Source organism: Mesocricetus auratus, unplaced genomic scaffold, assembly GCF_017639785.1.
Source record: "Mesocricetus auratus isolate SY011 unplaced genomic scaffold, BCM_Maur_2.0 Super-Scaffold_15014, whole genome shotgun sequence".
NCBI lineage: Eukaryota > Metazoa > Chordata > Mammalia > Rodentia > Cricetidae > Mesocricetus > Mesocricetus auratus.
The window spans coordinates 77,088,818-77,115,189 of record NW_024429186.1 but is presented as its reverse complement, the minus strand read 5'-3'; the positions used below and the strand labels follow the sequence as shown (position 1 = coordinate 77,115,189).

General features: G+C 36.7%; 1 protein-coding gene across 10 annotated transcripts in view; it reads left to right on the top strand.

Moving 5' to 3' along the window:
* Positions 1-26,372, top strand: part of Dgkb (diacylglycerol kinase beta) — a 744,334-nt gene that overhangs the window by 289,804 nt on the left and 428,158 nt on the right. For all 10 annotated transcript variants that reach the window (XM_040743220.1, XM_040743223.1, XM_040743219.1 and 7 more), the window contains 2 exons: positions 4,479-4,552; positions 18,082-18,156. In XM_040743220.1, the coding sequence (XP_040599154.1) occupies positions 4,479-4,552; positions 18,082-18,156 (149 nt within the window). The remainder of the gene's footprint in view (positions 1-4,478; positions 4,553-18,081; positions 18,157-26,372) is intronic.

The following is a 26,372-nucleotide window of genomic DNA, read 5'->3' as shown; positions in this document are numbered from 1 at the left end:
TCAGCTGGAGTTCAGGAAGATCTGTCTAGGATACCCATGGCTGCATATTATGGTAACGGTCACGACCTGATACAGGAGAATCAGAAGTTCTCTTATCCTCTACTAAATGTTGATTTTTGAGACCAGACGTATCTCAAAGCAAACAAGAAGTGGAAGGAAGGGAGGCAATGAGAGAAGGGGATGAATGGAAGGAGAGAGGGAAGAAATCAGCAAAGGAAAGTAAACCTTATATGCTAACCCAAAAGTACATTAACTTCTGTGTTGAATGACTGGACTGAATCAATACAAGAGAACATTACGTCTGGGTAAGCAATGCTAAAATAGGGTACAATTTTGCCAATGTGCTTTCAGGTGGTTTAGTGTAAAGGCTCTTTTTATATTCCTTGAAACATTTTTGTTAATATGAGATTGTTCTAGGAATTTAAAAAGACAAAGAATTCTAAAACAATTGTGAGATTTTTCATACAACTTTACTCACATGTATCAGTCATATCGAATTTTAGAAACTAAGCAAAGTGTTTTTATTCACTTAATCAGTACTTATATTTACATTATAATATAAATCAAGGGGATGGAAAGATGACTTAGTGGTTAAGAGGACTGGCTGTTCTTCCAGAGGACCAAGGTTCAATTCCCAGTACCCACATGGCAAATCCCAACAGTTGTTCTGAGTTATACATATGCATATGCATATACATATACATAAACATCAATGCACATAAAATAAAAATAAACACTACGAATCAGTTGCTTTAGACCAAATTCTGTGAAGAAGGAACTTAATTTCTCTGGGCAGATCTCTAGAAATCAGGATGCAGAATTTGAATGGTTTCAGTGGGTAATGTATCACATCTAATGACAACTTCTTATCTTCCTTTATCGGAGACACTTTAAGCTATGAAGCAGGTGACCGAAAACAAGAATACCCATAATCTTAACTGACAGTGGCATAATATAAGATGAAATAGGGCTCTTCCATAGTTTGGCTATCAAGTTTTTAATCTCTGTTCTGAGTGAGGCGGTGTCTTGGTATGACTGAAGAACAATGACGTGTCTCACTGTGCCTGATTCCATATATATCATGTGCTGAGCCCCCATGGGTCTTGTCTTTAATTTAGGTTATGCAGCATATAAGAAAGTTTTTAAAAAATGAAGAACAAGGCAGCAGCATAGCCAAGGTCACCATCACTGTTTTGGTCTCCTTACCTGGAGGCCTGGGGTAGGTATGGGGACAGCTCCACATTTTCATCACGAGTAGTACTCACTCTGTGACATCTTCAGTCACCGTGAGGATCTCTCAATGTCCACGTCCCACACTGGACAGGAAGGAGAGCAGTCGATCTGATCCTCTTATTTCTTTAGAGAGCACGTGTTTGGATCTAGGGTCTGCAATGACAAAATGCTACAGACAGCTATGTCTTACATTTAAGACTATTTCTCACACAGCTGGAGATCTGACGTATCCAAGCACATGAATGGTACAGGAAAACTTGTTTTTAGGAGGTCTCTTCTTTGGGTCTGGAGACAGCAAGCAGCTCACCATGTGCTCACATGTCTGTTCTATGTGCAGGGGAGTGAGATCATAAAAAGTGCCGACATTCTTCTCCAGATGAGACATTAGTATGCTTTTCTCCTTGCTATTTATCCTCTTACCTGACGAGACATCGGAAGTTCAACATCTTAAACACTTATCTATATTTGTACACATATGCATATGGATACACTCATGTTCTGCAAGCATCAGAAGTCACCAAGATGCAAATAAGACAGGGAAGATCACTCAACTCTATTCTTACCATTCCTTTTCTCAGAGCAAAAGTATCTTAACCTATCAAACCTGACAAAGACTAGACAGCAATGCAGGTCGTTTGGCTCTCAAACCTAAGACTTCTGTCTACTTAGCACCCACATTTAGTCAAGCAGATAGGCCTTCTTTTTATAGAAGCAAAGGTTAACGCAGTTTTAAAGCTTTTTCTCTGAGCACAGAAAATATGCCAGATTTTCCTGAATAACATTTCAGGTCTGGCAAACATTCCACCTTCCCTCATAAGCACTGCTTCCACTGTGTGCACCGGGTAGGCATTAGGTGGACTAGTTAGCCTCCATCATAGGAGCACAGACCCACAGTAACTAATGGGATACACAAATATCTTTGATTAAAAGCTCAGTGGTGTAGAAAGAAATGGTGCAACCAACTTTACTGCCCCTATGTTTCCATCTTGGGCATTTTACTTCTTTGCATATGGAATATGATCATTCTAAATTCTTCAAGCTCTCTTACATTTTGCAAAGTCATTTTACTAACCTCAAAATGATCCACATATGCATACATATGTGTACATATGAATACATAAAATTTTGTGTTACTATATAGAACACTGACTATTTTATGATCTACTCTATGATGTATTTCTTAGTTCTTGAGAGTATGAAAATGTGGAACCAAATTTTTAACTGTCTTTACAGTAACATAATTATGCTTGTAAATATTTCAATAATTATCTCAGAAAGGTATTTCGAAGCATTTCAAAAGAATTCTGATCAAGAGTGAATTTTAAATATATATACCTGAATATAATAATTAACCATGTAAGCTTAGGAATGAGAAAAACCATTGTCATAAATATTTGAATTTTCATTTCTTTACTCAAAACCCCCATTTATGATCTGTGTCGAGGGCTGTCAGGAAAGTAGTTGCAACATAAGAATAAGAACCTGAGTTCTGTTCCCCGGTACCCATCTAGAACATCAAGAGCAGTACTTTACTCTTGTAATGTGAACACTTTGGTGTCAGAGACAGGAAGACCCCAAATTGTAACAGTCAATGAACTACAGACACTGAGAGTTTTAGTCTCAAAAAGTAAGGTAGAACAGTATTTGAAGAAGACATTTAACATACACACATAAACTTAATGCACATTCACACACATGTACTCATATACCTATGTGCACACACACATGTGTACACATACATATACATACATAATCTTATTTTGAAATACTTATCTATAGAACCAATGCATATCAATTCAAAGTAAGCTTAAAATAAAATATACATAGGTAATCATCCCCTTTTTGCATAGGATAGAGTTCCAGTTTTGCAATATGAAGGAATGTAAAGGAATTTGTATGCAAGTTTTCAGATAGAGGGTTTTTTTTATGTTTCCACATTGTAGTTTTTGACGAGTAACATGACAGCTTGTTCATGCCATCAGGACTAATACTTTATGATAGTGGACACTTCATTCATATTAGCTGAACACATTTGTTACAGGGAGGAACAGGAAGTAACTACAGACCCTACATCTAGCTCTCCTGCCCTTGATGCTTAGAGGTAACGTAGGACAGAAGGACCTTCATTCTCTTTATCAGTGAAAAGTAAAGAAATGACTGACTCCAGAATCAGTTGGTTTACAGTAGAAAAATGAAGAGTATCCCATTCATCTTTCACATTTAGTCAATGTGAAGATTTTATATTTCTTCCTTGCCCAAACTCATTAAGATTTGGAGGAAGGAATAATTAAACTGATACCATTAAAGCAGACAGCAAGAAAGGGCATGATATAATGAAATGATTGGTTTCAATTGTCGCATTAAATATTTAGGGATCATCTCTAGGGAAGAAATAACACCACAACAAGAATAACCTGAAACTATTTACCAACTTAATATTTAATGTATCCTATTTGTTTCATAAGTCTTTGCTAAAATAGTTTTAATTTTTGTTCTAAACTCTATTTAAGCACAGTCTCTATATTCTTCAAATAATGGTGTTCCTACCCAGTATACATGTTTTGGTGTTTACCTAATCACAATGAAATAAGATACAAGATTTTTTTGCCACCTACCTAAAATGATCCCGTGTTCTCAGTGCATTAGCACAACACCAGTATTATTTCCCTTCATGGCCCATTTCTCTACAGAGTCCAGATTTGTTCATGTGCTTATGTGATAAGTGTGTCCTTCTTCCTAACTAAAATTTTTACCAGGAAGCATGTTGCCTTCTTTACACACAGAAAAATAAATGGTGATGAAGACAGCACAGTGAGGGATCACTGCCTACTCCATTTGCAAGGGGAGCTTAGCAAATAGGCATGGATCACTGGGACTCTGCTTTCAAAACAAGAAAACAGTGCTGAGGCAAAAGGGTATAGACTAGAACACTAGGTCTGAAAGAGGCCCTCAAAGGGAGATGGATTCCAGGTGGAACACTGACTCTGTTAGGGGCACTCTGCATAAGGAAGCTTTTCTATCTGTGACAGGTTTCTTTGTTTCCCTTAAACTGATTTATTGTTGTCAGGTTATGGGGTGTTCCACAAACTGTAGCTTTTGTCTTTTCATCAGCCCATTATTCTTTTCCTTGTGGCTACAGACAGTTTAAAGAAAGACTGATTTGTGAGTGGATTTTTCATGATGAGAGATACCATGTTTCCTCTTCCCATACTATAGCCTAATAATTTCCCCTTATTTCCTTCTAGATCACTCCTGTTCCTGGCACACATCCACTTCTAGTTTTTGTCAACCCCAAAAGTGGTGGGAAGCAAGGAGAACGGTATGTTTTAAAAGTTGTGTCCTTTTATTTTCTATCATAGAAGTAGAAGGATAAACTACATTCATGATGCAAACAGCACTACTTCTCAATGGATAGTGATTTTAGTGCTGCTAGCTAACACCTATATTTAACAGACTGATATCAATAACTTCTCTTTTAAATTTGAAATTTTCATATGACGGTCTTTAGTAAGCATTTTGACTGTCAGAATGTATATATTTTCATTTTATCTACCGCATCTATGACCTATGTCTTGGCAAAGAGCTCTGTATGTGAAAAGTATTCATAAACAATGTTGAGTTGAAATTGGTTTCCAACAGGTAGGCCCTAAGTGAATTGCAGCCATTACCATGGAACAGAATTTATATGCAACTTCTAGGCAAAATATTTCATGGTGATATTCTGTGTACATTTTAAGGTTCATGATGCTGTATTCCTAGTTGAAGCATAGTATATCTGACCTGAATTCAAAACAAACTAGCATCAGGCATCTCAGTATGTAATTTCGCAAAAAAATACTAAAGTTCACTTTTGTAATTAACTAGTAATTAATTCATAATACTTCACACAAGTATGAAAAGTAAATCACTGTAGAGTGTGTTCTACTATAGATAATAATCACGAAGTCAGCTACACTTCCTTACCTCTGATGGGATCATGTTTTTAATCTCATGTGTGAAAAGACACAAAGGCAAATTATGGGACTGTAGATCAGAGTCCATGGTTGTTTAAAAGAAATGAGAAAGATTTCCATCCGAATAGAATTTTGAAAGTTATTTTTTCTGCTATCATTAACTTTCCAGTAATGTTGACTAAATAAATTTTATTTATTTTTCCTCCAGTAAAACATTAAAAACTTTTGCTTTTTCACAGCCCATAGTTACTTTTTACTCTGACAAATATACAAGCTAATAATAACTCAAAACCTTAAAGTTCCATAATATTTCATTAAAGAGATTGGTTGCCTCACTCATGAAACTAGAAATTAAATAGTAATGCAAAGTTACTTTTTTGACAATCTTAATATATTACACATGCCTTTGTTACTCAATTTATTTCAGAAATAATAAAAACATGAGAATGGTAAATATTAATATGCTGTCTTATGGTGTTTCTAATACATTGTTTAATGTATAATCAGATTGAGCATATCTCTTCAAATGTTTGTCATTTCCTTGTGAAAACTGAGATTGTTTTCACTTGCCTAATGAAGTGTGCATTTTCTCTCGCGACATAACTGGGCAACGGCACATCAGAACATTTTGCTCCTATGAAACTGAACCTGAGTGGCCATTTATCCACAGATGCTCCCTCTCCATAACCATCACACCCTTTGATAACTTGCAATGTACTCTCACCTCTGAGCTCATCATGTTTACGTTCTATAATGTGATCCATGCTGTACTTACCTAGTTTCGCCTAGCTCACTGTACTTATCGTCTAGGTCTATCCATGGGGCGGCAAGACAACAGACTTCTGCGCTGTCCACTCGCAGTCAATCGGCACCACACGCACTTTATCTGCTCATATAATAGTAGACATGTGGCCTTGCTTCCAGGTCTTGGCTGCTGTGAGCCACACTGCATTGGGTGTGGGGGTACAGGTGCTTCCTTAATACATTATTTTCATGACTTTACATACATATCCATTAGTGGATCAAAAAAGTAGTTCAGTCTTTAAGATTTGGAAGTTTGCCTCTATACTCTTTCCACTAATAAATATGGCACTAATACCTACAGCAGGTAGGGGATAGTTTTTCTCTACATCCTCATCAGTTTTTAGTCATTTTAATAATACTCATTCTTACTGAGATCAGGTGATCTCACATTGTAGTTTTCACTTGCTTGTCCCTAGGGCTTGTGTCAGGGATAAGCTTTTTTGTTGTTTTTGTTCTGATTTGCTTTTTCACATATACTATTGGCTTTGGAAAATATCCATTTATCTATATTTTTAATTTTAAACATAATTTTGCCATTCTAAATTTTTTATGAATGCTGATAACAGTTCCTTATTAGTTGCATATTTTGGGAATTTTCTGTTTCCATGTTATGTTCTTTTTGTTGCAGATATGTTTTATCCATAATATCATATTAATAAATGCATAAGATTTTGTACTCAGATTTTTTTTCAGTGGGCTGCCAACTCACACATAATGACACAAACACTTGCTATTAATTATGAAAACTTGGCCTATAGCATAGACTTGTTGCTAACTAGCTTTTATAACTTAAATTAACCATATATTTATTAAGCTACATTCAGCCATGTGGCTTTTCCCTCTGTCTCATTCTGTGTACCCAAGTCATTCCACATTTGCTGGCTTCTCTGTCTCTCATCTTCTGATAGTCCGGTCTTGTGCCTAGAAGTGCCACCTATATGTCCTGCCTAGCTATTGGTCATTCAGCATTTTATTAAACCAATCAGAAGGTGCCTTGGCAAACAAACATCTTCACAGTACACTAAAAGGTTATTCAACAAGACGATTTAGTAGCCTTAATGGAATATTTTTGAAGAAATTTGATATAGAAGAAATTAACTTGTGCATATCACAATATCATTCATTAAAAAAAAAACTTGTTAATGGCGTCATAAGAAATGCAGGAAAACTGAAAACTTCCTTTCTGAGGTCTGAAATAAGATAACCATGACAAATTCATCATTATTGAATGTAGTACTGGAAACCAATAAAAATCAATCATGTAAGAGAAAAAAGTAAGATACCCAAATTAGTAAAAGAAAAATTGTTACATCATAGAAAATACCCTGCATGCTGCCCAAAATATGAGCATTTATACATAATTGTAGCTAAAAAATGTGGATAAAAATCAGCACAAAGAATTAGTACTGTTGCTACAGATCCATAGCAAGTTATTTCAAATAGAAATCAAGAAAGAAAACCCAACTAGCTATTATGGTACATTCCTGTATTTCTGGCAATAGGGAGTATGAGGGTAGCCCATGCTTCATAGTGAGTTTTTGTTTTTGCTTTTGTTTTGTTTTGTTTTGTTGCTGAATGCTAGATTTTGTTTTGGACAAGGCCTATTTACTTTTTTTGTCTGTTTTTATTTAAATTAGAAACATGTATGCTTCAAATGTAAATCCCAGCTCTGACCCCTTTCTTCCTCACCAGTCCTACCCCCACCTCCCCATCCCCAGCCCAATCCCCACATCATTCGCCAGGGAGGGTGAGGCCCTCCTTGGGGGGATCTCCGGAGTCTGTCATTTCATCCAGGGCAGGACCTAGGCCCTTCCCCATGTGTCCAGGCTGAGAGAGCATTCCTCCATGTGGAATGGACTCCCAAAATTCATTTGTATGCCATGTTGAACACTAGCCTACTACCCCAAACCCCAGAGATTTCTGTGGCCTCCTCACTGACACTACATTTATGGAGTCTGGATCAGTCCCCTGTTGGCCTCTCAGCCATCAGTCTGGGGTTCAAGAGCTCCCCCTTGTCCAGTCAGCTGTCTTTGTGGGTTTTACCAGCATGGTCTTGACCACCTTGCTCATCACTCCTCCAACTCTGTAACTGGATTCCAGGGGGTCAGTTCAGTGTTCAGTTGTGAGTATCTGTCTCTGCTTCTGTCAGTCACAGGACGAAGGTTCTAGGATGTCACATAAGGTAGTCACCAACCTTATCATCAGGTAGGGGCTATTAATGAAGTCTCTCGCTTTAATTTAGTTTTCCAGTTGAAGTTATCCTTGTACATCTCTGGGAATCTCACTAGTGTCAGCTCTCTCCTCAAAGCTATAATGACCTCAACTATTATGGTATCTCTCATTCTGGTCTCTGATATTCTTACCCCAACTCAGCCTTCCTGCTCCCCCATGTCTTCTTCTACCTTCTTCTTATCCCCCTCTCTTTTTCCTGGTTCCCTCTCTTCTCCCCCCATGTTCCCAATCTGCTCAGGAGATCTTGCCTCTTTCCACTTCTCTGGGTTTTCTCTTGAGAACCTCCCTGTTTCCAGACTCACTGGCCCTGGGATTGTATGCTGACACTCCCCTGATCCATGTCTAAAATCCATATATGAGTGACTACATACCATGGTTGTCTTTTTGTGACTGGGTTACCTCACTCAGGATGGTTTCTTCTAGTGCCATACATTTGCCTGCAAATTTCAAGATTCCGTTGTGTTTTTCTGCTGAGTCTTCATTGTGTAAATGTATCACATTTTTTCTATCCACTCTTCAGTAGTGGGGCATCTAGGTTGCTTCCAGGATCTAGCTATTACAAATAATGCTACTATGAACATAGTGGAACAGATATCCTTGTTGTATGAATGGGTATCTTTTGGGTATATGCCTAAGAGTGGAATTGCTGGGTCTTGTGGTAAATTGATTCCCATTTTCCTGAGGAATCTCCATAATGATTTCCAAATTGGCTGCACAAGTTTGCACTCCCACCAGCAATGGAGGAGTGTTCCCCTTTCTTCACATCCTCTCCAGCATAAGCTGTCATTGCTCTTTTTGATTTTAGACATTCTGACAGGAGTAAGATGATATCTCAGGGTTGTTTTGATTTGCATTTCCCTAATGGATAAGGATGTTGAGTACTTTCTCAATTGTCTCTCAGCTATTTTAGTCTCCTCTATTGTGAATTCTCTATTTAGTTCAGTCCCCCACTTTTTAATTGGGTCATTTGGTATTTTGGAGAATAGCATCTTGAGTTCTTTGTAAATTTTGGATATCATCCCTCTGTCAGATGTGGGATTAGTGAATATTCTTCCCAATATGTGGGTTGCCTTTTTGTCTTGCTGACTGTATCCTTTGCCTTACAGAAGCTACTCAGTTTCAGGAGGTCCCATTTATTAATTGTGGATCTCAGTGTTTGTGCTACTGGTGTTATGTTCAGGAAGCAGGGTCCTGTACCAATTCCTTCAAGGGTACCTCCCACTTTCTCTTCTAACAGGTTCAGTGTGGCTGGATTTATGTTGATGTCTTTGATCTATTTGTACTCAAGTTTTGTGCATGGCGATAAACATGAATCTATCTGCAGTCTTCTACATGCCAATATCCAGTTATGCCAGCACCATTTGTTGAAGATGTTGACCTTTTCCATTGTATAATTTTAGCTTCTTTGTCAAAAATCAGCTGTTCATAGGTTTGTGGATTAATCTCAGAGTGGTCCATTCAATTCCACTTGTCTACCTGTCAATTTTTATACAGATACTGAGCTGTTTTCAGGACTACAGCTCTATAATAGAGCTTGAAGTCAGGAATGGTGATGCCTCCAGATGTTGCTTTGTTGAGCAGGGTTGTCTTGGCTCTTCTGGGTCTTTTGTTTTGCCATTTAAGTTGAGAATTGTTCTTTCAAGGTCTGTGAAGAATTGTGGTAGGATTTTGATGGGGATTGTATTAAATCTGTAGATTGCTTTTGGCGGAGTTGCCATTTTTACTACATTGACCCTACCTATCCATGAACACGGGAGATCTTTCCTTTTTGGGGGGTCTTCTTTAATCTCTTTCTTTAAAGACTCAAAGTTCTTGTGATACAGGTCTTTCACTTGTTTGGTTAGTGTTACCCCAAGGTATTTTATCTTCTGTGTGGCAATTGTAAAGGGTGATGTTTTTCTGATTTCTTTCTCAGCCCTCTTATCATCTGTAAATAGTACGGAGTGGAGTAGGGCTGCTGATTTTCTTGAGTTGATCTTGTATCTTGTCACTTTGCGGAAGGTGTTAATCAGCTGTTAGAGTTCCCTGGTAGAGTTCTTTGGGTCACATATGTAAACTATCATATCATGTGCAAATAGTTAAAGTTTTACCTCTTCCTATCCAATTTGTATCCCCTTGATCTCTTTTTGTTGTCATACGGCTCTAGCTAGAACTTCGAGTAAAATATTGAAGAGGTATGGGGAGAGGGGACAGCCTTGTATTGTTCCTGATTTTAGTGTAATAGCCTTGAGTTTCTGTCCATTTAGTTTGATGTTGGCTGTTGGCTTATTGTATATAGGTTTTGTCATGTTTATGTATGTTCATGTTATCCCAGATCTCTCCAAAAGCTTTACCTTGAAGGGGTGTTGGATTTTGTCAAAGGCTTTTTCAGCATCTAGTGAGATGATCATGTGATATTTGTTCCTCACTTTTTATATAGTGCATTGCATTGATGGATTTTTGTATGTTTAACCAACCCTGCATCCCTGGAATGAAGCCTACTTCATCTTGGTGGATGAGGTTTCTGATGTGCTCTTAGATCCAATTTGCCAGTATTTTATTGAGTATTTTTACATCAATGTTCATGAGGGAAATTGGTCTGAAGTTCTCTTTCTTCGTTGTGTCTTTATGTAGCTTGGGTATCAATGTTACTGAAGCCTCCTAAAAAGAGTTTGGCGAAGACCCTTCTACTTCTATTACATGGAATATTTTGAGCAGAATTGGTATAATCTGTCTTTGAATATCTGGTAGAATTCTGCACTGAAACCATCTGGCCTTGGGTTTTTTTGATTGGGAGACTTTTGATGACTGCTTCTTTTTCCTTAATTGTTATAGGTCTATTTAAATTGCTTATCTCTTCTTGATTTAATTTTGGCAGGTGATAACTATCCAGGAAATCAGCCATTTCCTTTAAATTTTTGAATTGTGTGGAGTACAGGTTTTCAAAGTATGACGTGATGATTCTCTGGATTTCCTCAGTGTCTGTTGTTATGTCCACCTATTCATTTCTGATTTTGTTAATTTCCATGTTCACATTCTGTCGTTTGGTGAGTTTGGATAAAGGTTTGTCTATCTTGTTGATTTTCTGAAAGAACCAACTCTTTGTTATATTGATTCTTTGTATTGTTTTTCTAGTTTCTGCTTTATTGATTTCAGCCATCAATTTGATTTTTCCTGCTGTTTACTCCTCCTGGGTGAGTTTGATTCTTTGTGTTCTAAAGCTTTCAGCTGTGCTGTTAGTTCTCTAGTATAACTATTCTCCAATTTCTTCATGTGGGCACTTAGTGCTATGAATTTTCCTCTTAAACTGCTTTCAAAGTGTCCCATAAGTTTGGGTATGTTGTGTCTTCATTCTCATTGAATTCTAGGAAGTCTTTAATTTCATTTTTTATTTCTTCTTTGACATAGGCATGGTGCAATAGGTGCAATAGCACAGTATTAAATTTCCATTAGTTTGTATGGTTCCTGCAGTTTGTGTTGTTGTTGAACTCTAACTTTAAAGCATGGTGGTCTGATAAGATACATTTCATCTTTTTGTACCTGTTGAGGTTTGCTATGTTACCAATTAAGTGGTCAATTTTTGAGAAGGCGCAGAGAAGAAGGTATATTCTTTTGTGTTTGGACGGAATGTTCTATAGGTGTCTGTCAAACCCAAATGGGTCATAACCTCTATTAGTTCCTTTGTTTCATTGTTAAGTTTCTGTCTTGTAGTTCTGCCTAGTGGTGACAGTGGGGTGGTGAAGTCTCCCACTATTAGTGTGTGAGGTTTCATATGTGGTTTGAGTTTTAGTAATGTTTCTTTTAAGAATGTGGATGAATTTGTATTAGGGGCATAGATGTTCAGAATCAAGACTTCATCTTGGTGGATTTTTACTGTGATGAATATGAAATGACCTCCTTCATCTCTTTTGATTGATTTCAATTTAAAGTCTAGTTTGTTAGATATTAGGATTGCTACCCCTGCTTGTTTCTTGGGGCCATTTGATTGGAAAATCTTTGCCCCACCCTTAACTCTGAGGTAAAGTCTGTCTTTGAGGCTGAGGTGTGTTTCTTGTATGCAACAGAAGGATGGATTCTGTCTTCGAATCCATTATGCCAGCCTGGGCCTTTTTATGGGCGAGTTAAGACCACTAATATTGAGGGATATTAATGGCCTTTGATTGCTGGTTCTCATTTGTTTTGGAATGGTTGTTCTTGGTGGAATTGTATTTGGATTTCAGCCCCTTTTCTCTTTTGGGTATTGGTAAAGTGGGATTATCTATTTCCTATGTTTTTCTGGTTTAGTTAGCATCTTTGGACTGGAGTTTTCCTTCCAGAACTTTCTGTAGGCCTGGGTTAGTGCATATGTATTTTTAAATCTGGTTTTGTCATGGAATATCTTGTTTTTTCCATCTATAGTGATTGAAAGCTTTGCTTGGTATAGTAGTTTGGTCTATCATCCGTGTCCCTTAGTGTGGATAGAATATCTATCCAGGACCTTCTGGCTTTCAGAGTTTCCATGGAGAAGTCAGGTGAAATTTTTATAGGTTTGCCTTTATATGTTATTTGACCTTTTTCCTTAGCTGCTCTAAATATTCTTTCTTTATTTGTATACTTGGGGTCTTGATTATTATGTGGTGAGGGGACTTTTTTGTTATCCACACTATTTGGTATTCTGTAAGCTTCTTTTACCTTTACTAGTATATCTTTCTTTAGGTTGGGAAAGTTTTCTTCCATGATTTTGTTGAATATGTTTTCTGTCCCTTTGAGTTGGATACCTATTATTCTTAGGTTTGGTCTTTTCACGGTGTCCTATATTTCCTGGATATTTTGTGTTAGGCATTTGTTGGACTTCAGATTTTCTTTGATTGATGAATCTATTTCTCCAAGTGTGTCTTCAACACCTGAGATTCTCTCTTCCATCTCTTGTATTCTGTTGGTTATGCTTGTGTCTGTAGTACCTGACTGTTTCCCTAGTTTTTCGATTTCCAGCATTCCTTCAGACTGTGTTTTCTTTATTGTCTTCGTGTCAGCTTTCATTCCTTGCATTGTTTGAATTGTTTCTTGTAATTTTTGCTTCATGTTTTCCTCCCTTTCTTCGATTTTTTGGAATTTTTGGTTTGTTTTTTCTTCCATTTCTTTAAGGGATTTTCTCACATCCTCTTTCAGGGCCCTATCATTTTCATGAAGGTATTTTTAAGGTCATTCCCTTCTGCTTCATCTGCATTGCGGTGTTCAGGTCTTACTGGTGTAGAATCTCCAGACTCTGGTGGTGTCATATTTATTTTTCTGTTGCTTGGTGTGTCCTTATATTGCCTTTTCTCCATCATTTCTTCCAGTGGGTGCAGAATGAGTCTCTTCCTCTCCTGCTGGGTAGGCGACCAGGGTTCCATTTCAGTGGGTGCAAGCAAATCCAATACTTCTTGCCTCTGCTCTCTGCCCTCTGCCCTGGGTTTGGGTTTAAGTGGCCCTGGTCTCTCTACAGGCTTCTGGTCGCTTGGTCATCCTTCCAGGGGGATTTGACCTGGCTGCAGGCCCCAAGCCAGGGGATCCAAGAGAGGTTGAGCTTGCTCACCTCTGTCCTCTGCCCTGGGTTTGGGTGGAAGTGGTGTGAGTTTTTTCTAAGCTTATCTCCCCAACATTCTCAACAGCAATCAATTTGTCATAGGGACAAAAAAAACAAATTACTAAAATATTTTAAATTCAGAAGGTCAAATTTCTGTAATGAAATTTGTGAAAACTTGATTAAAGATTTCTGGGCTACATAAACAGAAATTCTTCCCACATTCATCATTCAGAACAATCAATGTGGTATAACATGTATATTGTCCTAATGAATCTATAGGCTCAATGTAATCACTATGAAAATACTAAGGATATTCTTTATAAACTAAAAAAAACATTCTAAAAGTTATATCCTCTCACAGCAAGAAAAAGAAAAGAGAAAGGAAGAGAGAATTAACTACAACAGAATTGCTAAGGACAAAATCCAAAAGAATTATACAAGCTGAATTCAAAATCTACCACAAAACTGTAATTACCAAACTGGCATTGAGCACAGTGGAACAGAGTAAAGAATTCAGAGGTCAGTCTCTGCACAGTGAGCCATATGTGGACAGAGGTGCAAGGATGTCCATTGTAGAAAGTACAGCCTTTCCAATAATCAGCAGTGGGAAAACTCAGCATTCAGATGAAGACTACTAAACTACCTTTTTCACCCTCACAAGTTATAAAAAGCTAACTAAAAACTGCTTGAAGATTCCTCAAAATAAGAAATTGCCAAAGAAAAATGTCTCAACATGTTAACATTAGTAACAGAATTTGGACAAGACTCCTCAAAACACAGGAAATGAAAATAAAAAAAATCAAGAATATCAGGAAGAGAAAATTTAAATTGCCCACAAAGAATTAGATAAGAATTAACTCTATTTTGAACACTAACGAAAAAAATATAAAGTATGTTTTAAAGGAAACTAAATTCATCTATGTTTAGTTTAAGATATGCAACATCATTGAGAGTTATCTTTCGTTCAATAGTATGTTCCCAACTGTTCAACACATATTTTCTTAAAAGCGAGCCATTGTGTAAATGGTACATTTATACATTGGAGCATTACTCAGAAGAAGAAAATGGAATCTTGAAAATCACAATCAAATGGATGGAACTAGAAGAACCCATCCCGGGTGAGGTGACTGAGTCACAAAAAGTCAAACTCATACATGGATATTAGGCATAGAGCAAAGGATTACCAGCCTACAACCCATACCTCCAAAGAAACTAGGAAACAAGAAGGACTCTAAGAGAGACATATATTGTCCCCCTGAGAAGGGCTAAGGGACAAGATCTCTTGAACAAATTGGGAGCATGGGTAGGCGAGAGAGTGTCAGGAGATAGAGAAGAAAAGTAGGAGGGAGGAAAACATGAGAGACCAGTAAGACAGAGTCAGAGGATTAATAGATGAGAGTAATAAAAGAGATATCAATGGAGGAAACAATTATAGGTTTAAAGAGAAATCTAGCACTAGGGGAATGTCCTAAATGCCCTTCTGCTATAATGAGACTGATTACTACCTATATGCCATGCTGGAGCCTTCATCCAGTAGCTGATAGAAGCAGAGAACCACAGGTAAGCACTGTGCCAAATTCCTGGAATCCAGTTTTAGAGAGGGAGGAGTGATGAGCAAAGGAGTCAAGACCAAGCCAGGGAAACCCACAGAGACAGCTGACCTGAAAAGGGGAAGCTCATGGACCCCAGACTGACACCTCAGAAACCAGCATAGGATAGAACCAGACTCCCTGAACATGGGTGTCAGTTAGGAGTCCTGGGCAGTCTATGGGGCCTCTGGTAGTGGAACAGTATGTAGTGTATGAATGGACTCTTGGGGCCCATTTCACATAGAAGGACACTCTCTCAGCCTAGACACTTGGGGGGGCTAGGTCTAGCCCCAAATAATGTGACAGACTTTGATGATCCCCCATGGATGGTCTCACCCTTTCTGTGGAGCAGAAGAGAGATGGGATGGAGGTCCGTGGGATGCATGGGAGGATGGGGAGAAGAGGGAACTGGGATTGATATATAAAATAAGTTTGTTTCTAATTTAAATTTATAAAGAAGTATAAAAGAAGTAAGTCATGTAGAAGTACTTTGAAGTTATAAGGATTCTCGTGAGGACAGTGATGCTGCTGCAAGTGCTGTTAGTCTATACACATGTCTTTGTTGTTTAGATGATGACCTTGAGCAGCTTGTTTTGTGATACAAACAGGAAAGTCTAGCGACTACTCTACCCTTGACTGAAGACCAGTTATCTGCCAGGCTAGGCTTTCCACTTTCTCTGTGGGCACAGCCTAAGAAGGTATGCGTATGGAGTGATCAGAGAAGAAAGGGACACCCTGGTTAAAATCCAGATCAGCTGAGTTGTCCTAGTAACCAATGGGGTGACCGCTAGAGCAAGGGAAACATTCTGGGAAATTCTGTCTTCTGAACCCGATACAGCTTTTCATTTACGAACTCACCATATCAATGTTTATCTCAAGAAGACATGACATGATCAAGCCAGCCAAAATCCCAGTATATGGTAGAGGTATTCTGGAGGCCTACTCGTAACTGAGTAGCTATTGTTAGCTGGGTGTTGGGCATCATTCTCTTGAGGCTGTGATCCCTGTCATTCCACAGCCATTTGAATTTGGGTACTGTCCAATACTTTAGCGGGCAGTTCTACAAAAGAGTCCGAGGACCAGAGGAGGAGGCTGCATGGCTGAAGCTCACCAAGGCATGAGTACTCAGATCCAGCTGATTAGAGGTGTACTACTCTTCCTTACCTCTGAGTTCATTCCTTCAAGGCTGTGCTCACAGTGAAGAGGAAAACCTTACCTGTCAGAGCAGAAATGGCCTTCAGTCAGGAGCAGAACCTTAGCTAAGGTCCTCTGTTCAAAACTTACATTCAAGTTTAACGGTCAAGTTCAACACATAAACAGCAAAGACATGTGTATACTTAAGAGGGCTCAAAGCCAATGAGCAGAAACAGGTGCGGTGTGAAGACGACCATGCTTCCCTTTGCACATGTGTAAAAGTCTCAAAGAATAAAAGATTTGGCAAATAAAGTGAAAAGATGTGTCAAACGTTACTCAGAATGTAAATAATTTTCCTGTGAGAGATATATCAGACAAAGTTTCCTGTAACAGCCAACAGGCGTGAAAATTTTCACATATCATTTCTTCAGACAGTTCCTACTGGGCACATCTAAACTCTACTTAGCACCTTTTACTACTAGGGTAAAAGACATAAGGTTTAGTGATAGGGGGCATGCCAACACACATTTTCCAAAAACCACACGAAGAATGTTAACACAGGGAAGTTTAAAATACAGTTGCTATGCAAGTTCAGAGGAGGAAATATCCGTGAAAACTGAGAAATCTCAGAATAAGTACTCTTGTATTGGGCGTTACATAAATAGATGTTTGCCAGATGAATTAAGGAGAATGTAGATTCAGGAAAGGGCATGTCATAAACCAGGAGCATCTCACCAGGGATACAGTGTAAGATGAATGTTAAAAGATGGGCTATTGGCTCAGAATGAAGATCTTTTCATATTACTATGTGATTGATTGATTCTAGTGGGTAGGAACATTCAGAGATAAGAGATACCACTCCCTTAGAAGGCAAAGGACTGTTCTAAACTTTCCATTCATAGACTGGGAAAGGGAAATAACTGAGGATGACTCCCATGTATTTCTTGTGACACTGTATAATAATAAATAAGATACTATAATAAATTAAGGTAAAAAGATTTTTTGCTTGTTTGGTTTTTGCAGATTTGGACATGAGGTAATAGATTGGTATCTTTCAGAAAGTAAACTGTTTAAAATTTACCTGCTGGAACAATTTGGCACTTTTGTCATCTGAAATGTTCATGTATATCAATGAGGCTATGTTATTTACTCACAGGAATACACATTATAAAGTACATATCCTTACTTTGCATATGGTATAATTCTTATCATTATTAGGTAGGTCCATAACAATATTGAGATCTGTGGAGAAGAATATACTTCTAGTCATTTATTAAGAGGATATATTTAAGTATTTTATGATGAAATATTTTAATATTAATTTAAATTCTAATTAATGAAATAATATTCAATGGAGGCCTAGCAGTTACTGCATTATGGTTGTGTGAGCATCATTTCTGACTTCCAAGTTGTGTTATCTTTATGTCTGCATCCTTTTTTTGAGGGACATTAGTTCTTCAAGCATTATACATCTGATATTAGAAAGGATGAATTTATCAAATATCTTTAAATACAAATGTGCACATTTGTGAAAATGTGGTATATAATGTTTCTGAAAAATTATTACTGGTTTTTACTAAATTGCCTGCCTTCCGTATTTTCACATTTATAGAATTTACAGAAAATTCCAGTATCTACTAAATCCTCGTCAGGTTTACAGTCTCTCTGGAAATGGACCAATGCCAGGGTAAGTAAGCATGAAGATAACTTCATTAGCATTGACCCACTTAATAGTTGCTAATTAAATAACCAGTGTGATGTGTGCAGAAAAGACATTTAACTTCTGCAGAGGGAGCAGTATGTGAAAAAAATAATGGCAAGTACATAAGAAGAGCAAATACACATAATGTTCTTCAAAGTAACTAGCAATGCACTTCAGGTTGGTAGATGTACTAAATAGTGTAGGAACTACTAACAATATCAAACACACACACACAGACATAGACACACTCATACAGAGACACATGCTCACAAATACACACACAAAGAGAGAAAGAATTAAGTCTACTAAGCCTTATTTGAAGAATAGCTGTCTTTTACTTGTTTAATATTAAGTATAGATTTGTTGCAGACTGAAAAAAGAAACTAATTAACAAAGATTAGAAGTCATAATATAATTTTCTCGTGTATTATCTGCAGAATCTAATGAATATCACTCTTTTATAACATAGTTTATTATTAATAGCGGAATAAAATTACATTTTCAACCTGAAACATGGACTTTTGATGAAATAAATATAGACTGGAGTAAATTATCATTAATTTGACCTCATTAAGTTATTAATGTCATCCTCTTGTGGTGACCTCTTTTCTCTCTATCAGCATGCCAGTAAACATTGGACCACACAAAGCAGAGAGAAGCTGAATAAGCTATTGAGTACCCTGTAAAATACCAAAGAAAGCAAAAATGAATACAGTTTAAAATAAGTACTGTAGACTATTTCCCAAGAACTAGGATCTAAGTACTCAAATTGATTGTTCCCGTAACAACTGAATAAAATTTGTAGCATGATACCCTATGTAAAATAGTGTTAATAAAACACAATTATCATAGTCTTCCACAACTGTAATTGTCTATTTTTTACATGCTTTGCTGCTTGCCATCCGGGACAAGTTTCCAAACACTGAGTAGTGTCTGATGGAGCTTCTTTGCCATCAGAGACAGGCTTGTCCTAACATCGATTCCAAAGGCTACCTTGTCTAGTTTCATACTCTGCCCGCTGGAAAGGTTCACAACTAGCCACAGGCAGCAAGTCTTGACAAATGACATTAACGCCACGAAAAGGCTCAGAGGCTCTCTTGAGATTATGCTTTTCTTTGCTCTTGAATATGCTTTGTACTTCACAGAAGTAGCTTATTCTGAAGGGTGGAGGAAAACACATTTAAATTTTATCCCCTCAGTCTAACTGGACCAGGATAGCTTGGCTTCTGTGTGCATTGGTGTCTTCTCCCCTATACAGAGAGGAAGGATGCTGACTTTCCATGTTCCTGGATGCATACTGGTCCTGCTGTCAGGGGCACCTCAGATAGACCAAGCTACAAAGCTGTGTCCCACATGCAGAGTCCCTATTTAAGTACTGTGGAGGCTCCATGGCTGTTCATCTAGAATTCCTGAGTTCCATGAGTTTAGTTCATCTGTCTCTGTAGATTTTCCCTTCACAGACCCTAAACCCCATGGCAAATTCCCTTCCTTTCCCTTTCCATTAGATAATATATCTGTTACATTTAAATATATGCATATTTATATTAATTGATGTATTATGTAACTTGGAAGATAAAATTTGTTTCCTATACAAATTGTTAGTCTCATGGTCTTCCTTGAAAGACAAAAGGAGGGTATTTTTCATTTGTGTATTTATATTTCAGTTTTTCTAAGGAATAAATAACAATCCATAAATTGTCAGCAGTTCCATTATTGATGAACATTTAGAATGTCTGGTTTTTAACATACCAAACATTACCAAATCCATTCTAAGAGAATGTCTCTATGAAGTTATGAGCATTTTTGAAAGTATATTGAATAATTTTGTAAAATAAGTCCCAACAGGTAAAATGTCTTGGTTGATAATATTTTCAGTCTTAATGCCATTTCCCTCTAAATTTCCATAAAAAGTTAAAATTAAAATATAATTCCAATAAAAGCATTTGATGTGTATTTCTCATAATACTTTGAAGATTGACTATCTTCTGCAGTTTTTATTTTTCTGTAATTTAATAGGTGAACCTACAGTATTATCATATCTATGTGCGTGTCTGATCAGTTATATAATTTTCTCACCTCTGTATATGTTTTGCTCGCAAAAGATACAGCATGGAAAATTGTGAAGTTGTTTACTGAATTGAGGATAAAATGGAAAATGTGGAGGTTTCAAGAACAGATGGGACAGTTTAAAAAATCAAAATCAAAAGAGTAAGAATAGTCCTATGGAGACTGCTCAGAGCATCCATATCTGCCTGGCTTTGTTGCTCTTTGAAAGAAAATAAATTTAAAAACCTCCTAGTGAAGCATGCCCATCTACCTCACTATAGTCTTGTCTAGCATGCAGAGGGGAAACTTGGCTACAGTTCTACTAAGCTGTCTAAATGGGTTGTTTCCCCAACGACAGTGAAAGAGAAATTCCTGGTAACAAAAGGCACTGCATGTCTACAACAGTGACAATTACAGCCGCTCTCACTCTTACAATTCCCTTTTCTCTTTTTCCATTGAGCCTCATTATAGACAATTTTAAGCACACCTCCGAATACAAATGTATGTATTTGTATTTTATTTATTTTTAGAAAATACATTGTAGATAGCATATCAAATAGATAGTAAAATTATAATGGAACAAGGAATTGTAATTTTGAGCAAAAAATAGAAAAAATATTTAGGTTATAAAATCCCTCCTCCCAGGAAATTTATTTTGGATGATTCATGGGGAGTAAAAGATGATTTATTTAAATTACAACTTCAAAAAATTAGTAAATGACCTTTTTTTCCAAGTTGGTCAATGTAACAAATGTATTAAGTGATGATTCAAGTTACTTTGCATTGCAGTAATGGTCAGTGGGGTTAAGGGAAACCAAGACATTTCACCAGTGGTCAGTGCGGTTAACGAAAGCCAAGACATTGCAGTGTTCAGTGGGGTTAAAGAAAGCCAAGACATTGCACCAATGGTTAGTGGGGTTGAAGGAAGCCAAGCTGTCACAATAATTAAGTCAAGGGGAGAATATATATTGGAATGATTTTCTTTTAAAATTCAAAAATGCTTCTTTCTGCTTCAGCACACAGAATGTTAAATTCACATTTCTACCATGTTTCATCACTCATGTCCCTTTCTCTACATTCTGTTCTTTATCCTCCTTAGGTGTCAGATCTAAATGTTTAGATTTTTACCCACAGTTTCTTTCTTTCTGGGTTCACTTGTAACCTAAGAGTAAGTAAGCATGTGACCTGACATAATATTATACTTTGCAGGGATATCTATTTTCCTGGAATTTTCATTTTTACATTTTTCTTCACAACTGAATGATGTAACATTGTGTTACTTCCTGTCTACTATGAATAAAGCAGCAACAAACCAGGGTGTGCAAGTTTCCCTGTGGTAGGAGGTAGGACATGGATTCTTGAGCTATGTGTTCAGGAATAGAATATTGAACCAAATTTTATATATATATATATATATGTATATACATCCAGACACATTTACATGTGTGTATAGTTGTATATGTATATATAAAACTATATATACATATATAAAGAACTCCAAAACTGATTTCCATAATGGCTATATTATTTTTTCTCCCATCAAGAGCGAATGATAATTTCTCTTTCCTTATATTAATTCTTGGCAACATCTGCTGTCTGATGCCTGAGGATAGCCATTCTGATTAGGTGAGGTGATGCTTCCCATCTCTGCTGTATAGCAGCAAACCACAAAACCTGGGGAAACTAGTCAATATCAGAGCTATCTTTTTGTGCCTGTTTTTTAGTGCCATGTGCAAATACCCTGAAAATACCAAGTTGGTGGCTTCACTTCAGTGGAAACATCGTTGTAACACATAGTGGTTTGTCATTTGTTGTTGATTTTTCAAAATTTCTCAGCTGTTTGTGCTGGAGACTAAGAACAGGAAACAATTTCATGATCACAGGTAGATATCTCCAAGCATGAAGTCAATACTTGAGTCAGAGGCAGGAGGATTGCTGGAAGTGTGAAGTCAATCTTGTGTATATAGTGAGTTTCAAGCTGGTGAGGGCTACCTAGCAACCCTGTCACAAAATCACCACACCCCTAACAAACAAACAAAAGGGTAAAGTCACATCACTAACATCTACACCTAATGTATTATGCACAGTCAGTCACGTGAGTGTCTTCCCAGGTGATTATATGAAGTTGATGTGGAGATGCACCAGATTAGTAAACAGTTTGCTGTCTGGATATCTCAGATGTGACAGAACTATGGTTGCCTTCCAAATATGCTGCTATTCATTTTCAACTGTTACAAAAATCAATATTTTTATTATGTCAGTAGGCTGTCATATTATCGCAAGTGAGCAGTCTATGTTGATCTTGAAGTCTTTCTGCCAAATACTTAAGCACAAAAGGAAATCCCTCATTGGCCAGCCTTTGATCACATGACTGCCAGTTTGCATAGACAGTGCAGTTCGTTTTGATTTGAAAAACGTATCAAACTCTTAGAAGTCGTATGATTCACTGAAGTCAAATAAGGACCAAATTAAGGATGCTTCCAACATGGACACTTTTCTCACATACACTAACCTTTTCTGTGCTTCTTACATAAAACATGGATTTTTTTCCTTTTCTCAATTTCCTTTCATTATCTTAATGATTATTTAAATATATTATCATAAATATTAATGCTCACTTTAAGAATTATTTAAATTTGTTCTTTATGATTTCAGTTTATGGGATTTTTTTTGCTTTTTTCCTTGTACACATTGGTATTTTAGTAACAAATTATTGTTAAATGAATCCAATATTTTATAATTTATAGGAAACTCTTATCTGTAAGACTAAGTCATTAAAGCAGTCTTCCTTTATTACTTATACTATGCTAAAATTTAATAATGTGTTGGTTAATTCAGAGTGCTGGTTTTTTTTGACAATTTCTTAACTGTATATAATGTACATTTATCAATTCTAACTGCACTCCTTGTCTCAGACTAGTCAGTTTTCCTGTGTTTTTATATACTCTAAATTTTGATATTTAATCTTTTTCAAAACTGTATTATTCCTTTCGTAATGGCTGTTTAGAAAATTTATGAGTCAGGGACCAAGCATGTGTTTTCTAGATTTAAATCAAATAGATTCTCCAAAAGCTGTTAATTAGTCCCATGTCACAACCCTGTCCACACTCTGTCAGATGCAGCCCTGTCCTTCCATCGGAAAGAGTCCTCTGCTCGATGCCAAGACAAGCTCTGTTGTCCCCCTCGCTTAAACTTTCTGCCCTGCTGCTAGTATCTCCTTCCACCCCTGGTGCTAGCTGTGTTCTCCTTGGTTATAGGTCAGTCCTTTTGCAGGTTTCTTGTTTCCACACATTGTTTTTGAAGTGTTCTAATCAATAGGACTTCTCAGTTAGTATAATAGCCTTTGTGATTTTTGAATTTCAACTGAATCACCTTTTTGGTCTTTTTCCCCCCAGAGCTGCAATAGATTTGCATATACATATGCATGCGTACTCATGTTGTGTGTGCATGCATACATGAGTGGGTGTGTGTGTGTGTAGAGGGGCAGTATCTCTTTCTTGAATGTTTTATACAGGTGGACTCTTTCCTGATGAAGAATATAATTAGCTGAATAGAATTACTAAGAAATATGTTAGTTGGTAAAACAAAATTATATGATGAATGTTGCTCTTTGATCTTCATAGAATGAGGTTATTTTTCTTTCATAATATTAAAATCCATACCCACATCTCTTCTTATATATTCTCCACTTTTACTGTTGCTTACTCCAAAACTATGTCAAGGGTCAAGGTGTGTATGCCTATAAGCCAGCCAGGCATGTTGCCTTTTCACCATGAACTACAAAAAAGAACAGACAGTTTATTCACAGATCATCATTAAAATTTAATTAAAATATATTTATTGAATTGAAATAAAATATAATATTATTAAAATAGGGAAATTCTTTTTCACATTACTCATCATAAAGAAGTACATGGCACATTTAGAAAAATATTCTTTTAGATTTCTGTTTTATATATTAATACTAAATAAGACAAATATATTTTAAATAACTTAACAATCATATAGTTTCACATTATCACTTAGCAGACATGTTTCTGTTAGTGAAATCTTGAGAGATATATTCCTATTAACAACTTGTGATTTATATAACAGATTTCACATATTTTATTTTCTTAAAATGTCATTTCATATAACAAACTTTCTAGCATATTTTTTATTTAAATAAAATCCCTTTTGAGTCAGAGCTCATGACCTCTTACATATGTCTCTTATTAAAGCATCATGTTAGAGATCATGCCAAATATCATAAAAGCCCCCAAACTAACAAGTGCTTAACAAAATTCAACCAAAGTCTATTACAACTGGCTGAAAAATGCAAAAATCTGCTTCTCCCTAATGTAAATATGGAATACTCTCCACACTCCTTTACAGGAGTAAATATAAAATATAATTTAGGCAGGGCTGAAGTTCTTCTACAATTTATTGTATAGGCGCATTTTTGATATTGTCTTTGGGACTGGAGTGACTACATTTTATTTAAAATTTTAAAACCCAACTTAAAAATATATAGATTAAGGAAAGGAAGAAGGCATATTGATGTAATAAATACCATGAACTGGTTTGTCTTGCACATGGGTTTCCTCACTTGAGGTCTAATATTCTTCAGTCACTATGTTGTTCATTAATTGAATCAGGACCACAAAGATGCTGAAAATTGTTAGCTTTACATTAATTATTTAGACAGCTAAACCATTGGAATAACATTTATAATGGTATACAACATTGTTTGTAAATCATTATTTATCCAGACTTAAAACACTTTCTAACAATAAAGAAAATATAACACGCACATTCACATGAGAAAATATTTAACAATTAATATTGTTCACATGCATGTGGACATGCATACATATACATAGGCCACAGGAATACACACAAGAGCATATAAAAATAGAATTGTATTAGTTACCTTTCTATTCTTATGATAAAATACCACGATCCAAGGCAAAATCAAGAGTGTAGTGTAGGCTTACATTTTTAAAGGGAATGTCTATTATTGTCATGCGTTGAGCTAAGGAATATGAGACTGAGAGGTCACACCTTCAATTGAAAAAAGTAGCAGAGAAAATAAATTCAAATTGGAGTGAGTTTTAACCCCTCAAATCTCACTCCAAGTGATATACTTCTTTTGGCAAGTCTTCATCTCCCAAAAGTTCTATAACTTTCCCAAATGGCACCATCAACTTGAAAACAAATGTTCAAACACAGGAGCCTTTAAGGAATATTTCTCACCAAACATCTAACATGTACTGCATGACTTAAGAGTTGATTTCTTGACTCTGAAAGTACCATGAGACCAGACCATTCCTAGCACTGACATCACATGCAGATTTCTTGTCAACAGTTTAATGCCTTTGATAATTCTGGTTTTCCTATCAGAGGGCTTTCAGCATTCTTGTTTGCTTTGGTATTTAGATGTTTTCAACATTTGGAGCAAAATTCCTTGAGGTTCACAAGAAATATTATACTATTGCACCCCCAAATTAAAAAGCCTAGATGTTGGGTGGGAGATGCTTACCTCTGGTTTGTGACAGCTCTTCTTGCGTTTCTGAACTCAACTTCCTAAGTGCCTCTATACGTATTTTTATTGCAAATAGATTCTTCTCTCATACAATACACCCAGGCCACAAGTTCCCCTTTTTCCATTACTCCCACCTCCTTCCCAACCTTCCCCTCCCCCAGGTCCCTTTATTATAGTTTTCACGTCAGCCACAGCAATTTCAAATTTTCAGTCATATAGTTTAGATTTTAAATTAGATTTTCAATAGATGCCTACATGCCCTCTGTCACACACACACCTACAAACATATAAACATTCCAAGATTTACATTAAAACTCAGTGCATATTTGTAGCGTATCATCATACACAAGTGAATACCGAGTTCTGTTAACTGAGTTTTGAGTGTAAAACAGCACCCAGTTAGAGATGAGACAAAATGTTCTTCTGTATCAAAAGAGAAATTTAAAACCATTGTTTGTGTGTGTGTGTAATTCTCCCACCTTTTCTTGCTGTTCCAGACTGGGAGGTCAAGTGTGGTGATACAATCCTGTGGCCCCAAGGTTTGGTAGCTTGGAGAGAAAAATTCTGGGTTTGACACTAGACTGGCCTATTGCATCAATTCCAGGTCAATCTGGGCTACGTAGTCAGAACC